The 8,955-nt window shown below is 42.9% G+C and overlaps 1 protein-coding gene across 1 annotated transcript in view; it reads right to left on the reverse strand.

Moving 5' to 3' along the window:
* Positions 1 to 8,955, reverse strand: part of CDCA8 (cell division cycle associated 8) — an 18,314-nt gene that overhangs the window by 7,105 nt on the left and 2,254 nt on the right. The window contains exons 4-7 of the mRNA XM_017892132.1: positions 7,145 to 7,185; positions 4,108 to 4,180; positions 2,615 to 2,700; positions 1,313 to 1,377 (exon numbers count right to left, since the gene is read on the reverse strand). Coding sequence (XP_017747621.1) covers positions 1,313 to 1,377; positions 2,615 to 2,700; positions 4,108 to 4,180; positions 7,145 to 7,185 — 265 coding nt within the window. The remainder of the gene's footprint in view (positions 1 to 1,312; positions 1,378 to 2,614; positions 2,701 to 4,107; positions 4,181 to 7,144; positions 7,186 to 8,955) is intronic.

Below are 8,955 nucleotides of genomic sequence, written 5' to 3' on the forward strand. Positions count from 1 at the left end.
TACGAGTGTGCACCACCACACTCAGCTAATTTTTTTTTTTTTGAGACGGGTTCTGGCTCTGTCGCCCAGGCTGGAGTGCAGTGGCCAGATCTCAGCTCACTGCAAGCTCTGCCTCCCGGGTTTATGCCATTCTCCTGCCTCAGCCTCCCGAGTAGCTGGGACTACAGGTGCCCGCCACCTCGCCCGGCTAGTTTTTTGTATTTTTTAGTAGAGACGGGGTTTCATGGTGTTAGCCAGGATGGTCTCGATCTCCTGACCTCATGATCCACCCGTCTCGACCTCCCAAAGTGCTGGGATTACAGGCTTGAACCACCGCGCCCAGCCCCAGCTAATTTTTGTATTTTTAGTAGAAACAGGGTTTCACCATGTTGGCCAGGTGGGTCTCAAACTCCTGAACTCAAGTGATTCACCCACCTTGGCCTCCCAAAGTGCTGGGATTACAGGCGTGAGCCACCGCGCCTGGCCTCAGAATCTGACTTTTTAATCAAGGAGACAGCCCCTTCATGTGAAGGCTCCCCCAGCTGGAATTCTGTCCTCGTGCCATGCAGCTGCTGCACTGCTCAAGAGAAATGAGTTCGTTCCTCCACAGACATGCATGCTGGTGACTACCCTCCTAAGCTGCTTTACCTTCCCCCCACATGGCTTATGGTAGACTCCAACATAATCAACTCAAGCCCATAGAGGTTCTTCACTTTGCAGGACTGGACAAAACATTTCAAGAAACCAGTTATAAGTAATGACAGTCACTCTACGACAAACTATGGGGTAGCTCTACACATGGACTATTAAGAACTGAAACATAACAGGCAGTTCTTGCTATACTTAAAAAAAAAAAGTGGGGGCCGAGGTGGGCGGATCACCTGAGGTCGGGAGTTTGAGACCAGCCTGACCAACATGGAGAAATCCCGTTTCTACTAAAAATACAAAATTAGGTGGGTGTGGTGGCGCATGCCTATTATCCTAGCTACTCGGGAGGCTGAGGCAGGAGAATCATTTGAACCCTCAAGGCAGAGGTTGCAGTGAGCCAAGATTGCGCCATTGCACTCAAGCCTGGCCAACGAGAGTGAAACTCCGTCTCAAAAAAAAAAAAAAAGTGGGGAAGGATAGAGAACATACATTAAAGTACTGGAGACGGTTTTGGTTTAGGCCACTTCTAGAGACCCCTCCAGCTCGGACACTCAAGGATTCAGTGATTTTAAGCTGCATTCAAACACTAGCCACCAGAGCTTTTTCATTGCCCCTCACTTTCTGCCATGATATATATGGCTCTCCAATAAAACCCAAAACACCACAACTTTAGAAAATCCACTACCTTTTCCTTTTGCCTTTTCCTTGTATGGACTGAGTTCTCTTCTTGGATGGAGGACACCTTTTGACCTGCAGTCACAATCAAACGAGGCTAAGGTTACAAAACACCCAGCAAAGAGGAAAGGTAAGGAGAGTAAGGAGGGTTTTTTTTTTAAATAAAGGATTAAGAACAAGCTTTGGATAGTTAATACTAAATATAATAAGGTGTATCTCAGAATTCAATGACTTAAAAAGTTCAGAACATAACTAATTGAATAAGGACTTCCACTGGCTGGATTTTCAAAACAGAGGATTTGGCCAAGATTAAAGGTAAATCTCTTTTGAATTGATTGCAGCCTGGCTTGTACCCCACTACTTTACATAAAGGGCTGCTGTGAAGGTCACTCAGGGCATCCCAGGTGCCCAATCAAAGGCAAACCCTGCAGGGCTCCCTTCCTGGGGCCTGGGAGGTCCCTGGTAAGAATCACTCCTTATCTTCCATATATTCTCTCCTCCCTTGTCCTCCGTGATGGATCCGTCTTTCCTGCTTCTCTAGCTTCCTTGGCAGTCTGCCTTAGGAGCTCCTCTCTCTACCTTCCCTCTAGTGTCCACTCTCAGACTCCCTCCCTTCCTGCTCTCCCGGCACAACCATCTCCACTCCCACACTGGGACAAACACCTTAAGATCTGGGAGGCAGTGAATCTCTCGATTTCCCTCTTCTCCCTGAGCTCCAGGTTGAAATTTCTGTCTAGCCTAGATGTCCTGGAAAAGTAATGAATTGTCAACATGTCTTGCAATTGACATGTGCTCCCTTATCCCCAGTCTAGCACCTCTGCTGCCTGGATCCCACACTTCACTGGATGGCAGTTGCCTTAGCTAGAAACCATGCAGTTGTCTCTGATTCCTCCTTTTCTCCACCAACCATGCCACTTCTTTCTAAAACCTATCTCAAAACCTTCCCTTCATTTTATAGTATCAGCATATCAGTTCAAGAATTCATAGGCTTCCAACTGGTTTCTTCATCTCCAGTGTTCCCCCTCCCCCATTTATCCTGAATAGTGTTCCTCTTCCCTTTCTTCTCCAGCTAGTAGTAGACTCTCACTCACCTTGAAAGGCCTGCCTATGTCCTAGTGGGGTAGGGGAGACTTGCTAGCTTCCTCTTCTGTGTTCCACACACTTTGCACACCAGTCAGTTATCACTTTTGTCATTGCCATGTAAAGTAGGATCATCTCTACTGAACTGTGAGCTCTGGTGTACAACAGTGTATTTTATGCATTTGTATTTGCTTGTGATAACCCCCAGCCTCCAACCTCAGTGTCCACTTACTCTTGAAGTTTGAAGAGTCTTATGTTCATTTTCTTCTTCTTCTTCCTCTTCCACTATCATTTCATCTACTTGTATTACCTTTCGTGCTGTAAGAAACAGTTTCAACAGGGTGGTATTTCTGATGAGAATAAAGTTTTGTGCATTCACATTTCTTATAGGAATAAAATGTATGCAATCTGAAGCTGCAATGAAAAAATGGACTAAAAATAAAGAAGACTTTTTAAGAAAGAGGGTTTAGACAAAGGAAACTAATCAGAGTGTTAAGAAACCCCATATCATGCTTTGCTTTGTAGGGACAGCCCAGCATTCTGAATAATTGAGTTTGCCCTGCCCAATGTAGAGGTGCCCTGGTGTGTAGCCCCGAAATCCTGGCCATGGGTCAGGATGTTGTTACGAGAGTTGGATGCATCAAACTATCATAGCTTAATGAAGTGACATTAAATCCATTCACAGGCCGGGCGCGGTGGCTCAAGCCTGTAATCCCAGCACTTTGGGAGGCCGAGATGGGCGGATCACGAGGTCAGGAGATCGAGACCATCCTGGCTAACATGGTGAAACCCCGTCTCTACTAAAAAAATACAAAAAACTAGCCGGGCGAGGTGGCAGGCGCCTGTAGTCCCAGCTACTCGGGAGGCTGAGGCAGGAGAATGGCATAAACCTGGGAGGCAGAGCTTGCAGTGAGCTGAGATCCGGCCACTGCACTCCAGCCTGGGTGACAGAGCGAGACTCAGTCTCAAAAAAAAAAAAATCCATTCACAATTCATCCTGATCCAATTCCCTGCTCACTAGTCACAACCTGGTTTCCCATACAACTTTTCCTATAAGACAGTGTTTCTCAGAGTGCGGGACGTGTATGTAAGATGATTTTATGCAAATAGATCATGGAATTGAGTAACTTTTTTTTTTTTTCTTTCTTTCTTTTTTTTTTGTCAGAGACATTGCCCAGGCTGGTCTTGAACTCCTGGGCTCAGGTAATCCTCACGGCTTGGCCTCCCAAAGTGCTGGAATTACAGGTGTGAGCCACCGCAGCTGGTCTGAATTGAGTAACTTTGAATTAAATGCAGAGAAAGTCATTCCTTTTTCAATTCTCTTTCAACTTTGCTGATTACACCAGGGAGTGTCTCAGTTGGTGTTACCTGTCTTTTACCTCCGCTCTAAATCTTGCCATCTATTTAACCCAGGGGAAAGTAAGCAGGCCACAATGTTTGGTTTCCAGCACAGCTTTTTCCCTTTCACTTTAGCTCACACACGGGTCTTGAGTTTGCTTAGTAGCAGTCCTGCATACAGTTAACTAAATTTCTGGTTTGAGTTGCTGTTCGGGGGAAAAAAATTAACTAAATGCACCATCCAAAAGCAAATGTTTGGATTTACAAGATTAAGAACCAGACTTTAAAGGGAAGAGGCTCTACCAACAAGGCCCTGCCTGAGCAGCCAACCAAGCAACCTGAGCCTCAGTTCGTTCTGTTCAACAAGGAGTTTTGACAGGTACTCACTTTTGGCAGATTTCAGGGGTGTCTGAATAGCTTCTGCTGTTAGTTTGTTTATTTCAGTGATATCCAGGTCAGCCTATGACAAATATAGCCAGAAAGCACCAGGTTTATTCCACCAAAATACGAGGAAAAATATTTCAAGATAAAATTTTTTTAAAAAAACTCTTATTTGATACATAAGACTGTTAAATGTTAGTGATACAATATACAATACAGCAGACTCCCATAAATCTACCACACAACCCAAGACCTAAAACATTGCCAATAACTTGCTTCTGGCTCTTTATTAATTCCTTGTTCCATTTTCTTATCTTTCTCCCAAAGGTCTCCTAAGCCTGTCATTCCCCAGAGGTAACCGTATCATTCCACTTGCGTAATCAAAAGGTATATGTGCATGTGCTCACAGATACATGCAAATGTGTGTCTATGTGTGTACACATAGATGTGCTTTTTCACAAGTGTGTACTTAAGCATTTTGTTTGGTCTTGGCTGTTTTCACCACTCTTTGTGGTTGTAGTTCATTTGTTTTCATTGCTATATCATATCCCACTGTGTGATTATACCACAATAGATTTGTCCATCTTCCATCAGTAGTTTCCTATTATAAACACTGCTACCTTGAACTGTCTTACATGTGTCTGAGGTACATGTCCAAGTTTCCCTTGGCTCTATCCTTTGGAGAGGGCATGACAGGGATTATAGGTTACATAAATATTCAGCCTTTGCATTATGCCAAATTGTTTCCCAAAATGGTTACCCTTGTCTACAGCCCATTTGCAAACAATCCAAGTTCCTAATGATCTACATCCTCTACAACACTTGGTGGGGTGTCAGGCTTACCATTTTTTTGATAAATCTACAGGGTCTCAATAAGGTTTTCTAAGATGATCCTGGGTCCTTCAAAAAGGCTTCCAGTCACCATTTAAATTAAGTGTTCTTTCCTATGGTAGTAAGTATGGACACTACAAAGAGCAGTTAAGATTCAGTCCTTTCCTCATAGAACACGTGTAAATATCAGAATTATCATTACAGGTTTGGAATGGCACAGCTTTCATTTCTGGTAGGGACTGCTTGACGTACTCAGAGAAGGATTCTGAGGCTGTCTCAGGCTTAGCAAGAAATAGTGCTGTAATAAATTACTGATGTTTGCCAGGCTTGATGGAACAGAAAGTAGGGGCATTCCTGCCAGCCTTCTGCCATCTCTAGAAACAACTGGCATGTTTTGGAGTCATCAGTAGTGGCAGGCCACTGGTCATCTACTGTGCAGGAGAGTTAACAGAGCAGGCCTGAGACTGATACACATAGAAAGGCCTATTTGTAAGCTTGGCCTTGGTTGGCATCTGGGAACTTGGATTTCAGAAAGGTTCCCACCTTTCCTTAACAAGAATGCCTCACTGTGCCTAAACTTCATGCAAACAGTATGGCTCATGCTGAACACCTACTTCCCTCTGAAAGTCTAGGATTTTGACACGTGCTAGCCAGAGGATGCCTATGTGAGCAGCCCCCAGTTAAAACTCTGGGCATTGACTCTCTAATCAGCTTTTCTGGCAGACAGCATTTCGTATGTGTTGAATTAAACATGTTCTGTGTGACTCCATAGGGAGTGGACTCCTAGAAGCCTGGTTTCCTCTGGACTTTGACAAAGGGGAAGCACTTTTCCCCTTTGTTGATTTATGCTTTGTATCCTTTCACTGCAATAAATCATCGCCATGGGTGTGACTGTATGCCGAGCCCCGTGAATCCTCATAGCGAATCACCAAACCTGGAGGTGGTCTTGGGAGCCCCAATACACTTCCCAACTAAGAGCTTTTATAGATTTTCTGTTATTCCTTTCTTGAGTTTTAAATTGTGTTAGTCAAGGCTAGAATTCTCTCAACTTGGTGTGGTAACAATGGCTCTCTCATATGACATTAGAAGTTCTCATTTGCAGTTCTGTATGTCTAATTTAAAAAGAGGGAACTGCATTAGCTAGTAAGCATAATTCATTTCAGAAGTAACTAACTTTTAAAACATTAGAGCTCAGTGTGTGTAGGGGGGTGAATAATCCCTACCTCTCTCCTATAGTATTCATCCCCAAATGCTCCAATATTTTCCAAATTGATAATTGGCTCCTCATTACCTTTACCTTGAATGAAGCTGGTGGAGATCTGCTATTGTACCCTTGGTGGTCAGACTCCTTCAGACCCTGAGATTCCAAATGATTCTGATCAACTCAACAGAAGATGTCAATTTTGGGGTTTACTTTGTAAACCTGATCAAGGCTACAATAAACTGACAGAAAGATACACAAATGCGTGCACACACGCACATTGTTTGCATATGATTTTAGAGTGCCTAGGGACTCTGTGAAGCCCATGTATGGACTAGTTCCCAATGCTGTCTCATAAAACTTTCTGCAAGAGTAGTAATGTTCTATTTCTGTGCTCTCTGATGGAGTAGCTACTAGTCACATGTAGCTACCGAACATGTAAAATGTGGCTAGTATGTCTGAGGAAATGAATTCCTTAATTTTATTAATTGTGATTAACTGAAACAGGTACATATGCCTGGTGGCTACTATACTGGACAGTGCAGCTTTAAATGCTGTATTTTGCATCCCCATCTTACTGCCTTCAATCCTAGCACTGATGCTGGGAGGAAGGAGATGAGAGGGGTTGGGGAGTACTGAGCATCCCAAGCAAGAGCACTGCTTCTACAGTACAACATGATGAAACAGCCTCATCATCTAGCAGGTCAGTGCATAGTGCAACGACTCAGGCGCTTAAAGGAACTTGGGCTTGAGGTTTTCGACTTCCGCTGTAGAGTTCAGGACAAAGGACTGCAAGAAATTGGTCAAAAATAGAACTGCTACCCTCTGTAGGACTGAGAACTATCTGGGCCTCATGTATACAGTGTCTGGCCCAACTCTAATTTTTCAGTTGACACAAACAGATAATGTCCCTTTATGAAACCTCTTCCACAGTAAGCACCTATTAGTTGGATCTGGGGACTGGACTAGACTTAAGTAACCACTGACTGGAAAATAGGACAGGTCACTTACTGTTGCCGCCTCTTCCAGGGCCTGTTTGTTTCCTCCAAGGGCTTTAAAAAGAATGTTGTAGTTACTATTAGATTTTAACAATAAATCATCTTGCTTAATAGTACCATTTATCTTTCTAAAACTGGTCCAGCTCTTAGTCTAACATTCAAGGACCTTCACCATCTAATCTATTCTTTCTCCAAGTTATATCCCAAATGTGCCACTGACTCTCAGGACTTGTTGCCATGGTACTCTGTATTTCCTCTGCCTGAAATTCTCCTCCATACTTGATAAATTTCTAACTCATCCTTCAAAACTTAGCTCAAACATCACCCCCAAAATTCTGCTTATCTTTTTAAAAAATATATTTTAAATTTTATTTATTTTTGAGACAGAGTCTTGCTTTGTCACCCAAGCTGGAGTGGAGTGGCGCCACCTTGGCCGTCTCCTGGGCTCAACTGATCCTCCACCCTCAGCCTTCCAAGTAGCTGGGACTACAGGCATGCGCCACCATATTTGGCTAATTTTTGTATTTTTTGTAGAGATAGGGTTTTGCCAAGTTGTCCAGGTTTTTTTTTTTTTCAAATAGAGATGTGGTCTCCTGCTATGTTGCCCGGGCTGGTCTTGAACTCCTGGGCTCAAGTGATACTTCTGCCTTGGCCTCCCAAAGTGCTAGGATTACAGGCATGAACCCCCACCCCATACCCTGCCCTCTGCTTATTTTTCTTTAAAAAAAAATCTATTTTATTTTAATTATTTTTTTAAAGTTTAAAGATAGGGTCTTGCTATGTTGCCCAGGCTGTCTCAAATTCCTGGGCTCAAGCAATCCACCTGCCTCGGCCTCCCAAAGTGCTGGGATTACAGGTGTGAGCCACTGTGCCTAGCCTGCTTATTTTTCTATCTCAGCAGGTTGCTGCAAAGTGTGGAGTAAGTTGCTCACCCTCATCATACCCAGTAACTACTCAGAGCTTTTCAAACAGTCCATCCTTGCCTTGGACTGAATTCCAGAGATGATATGCTTTGCTTCTGGCAAAAATTTAGCAGTCAATGGAAGTACAGTAAACGTGTGTTGAATGAAAAGGTCTTTGTGAGATTTACATGTAGAATAAAAAGTTAGGTTAAATCCTCCTGCTAGAAACCCTCATAGTATCTTGTAAAACAGTTAAGATCTCAAGCTATGAAACCAGAATACCTGGGTTCAAACAGACTATTCCACTAACTAGCTTATGAGGCCTTGAGCAAAGTATCCAATTTCTCTGCGCCTTAATCTTGTCATTTAGAAAAATAGGGATATTATTAGTTATGAAGAAAAATTAGTTAATATATGTAAAACACTTGGTACAATGCCCATCCGGCATAGAAATCACAATATGCTCACTGATCACTACTCTATTCTATCTCCTTTGTAGTACCTATACTTTTAATTACATAATTGTATGTGGATTTTTCTAATAGCTCTTTTCTACTAATCTGTATGTTTCTGAAGGCAGAGACAATGTCTGTTTTATTCCCCGGTGCATCTTTAGCACCTAGCACTGTGACTCACACATGCTTAGTATTTGTAGAAATGAGCAAATGAATGGCTTAATATTAATAAATGAAAGGACAAGTCAAAAGGATCATTCAACATCTAATATGTGAACAGAACATGCATTTCTATCCAGCAAGGAGACTACATGCTGGGTAATTAATAATAAGGAAAACAGAAAAAGGCAACCCAGCAGAAAAGTACAGCCTCCTGCATTTCTCTGGACATTTAATAAGGGAGTGGGGAAGCAGGCTGCGATTTTTCTCTGGCCAGGAAAACTGATGTATTTTTTTTTTTTTTTTTT

Source organism: Rhinopithecus bieti, unplaced genomic scaffold, assembly GCF_001698545.2.
Source record: "Rhinopithecus bieti isolate Rb0 unplaced genomic scaffold, ASM169854v2 scaffold_22548, whole genome shotgun sequence".
NCBI lineage: Eukaryota > Metazoa > Chordata > Mammalia > Primates > Cercopithecidae > Rhinopithecus > Rhinopithecus bieti.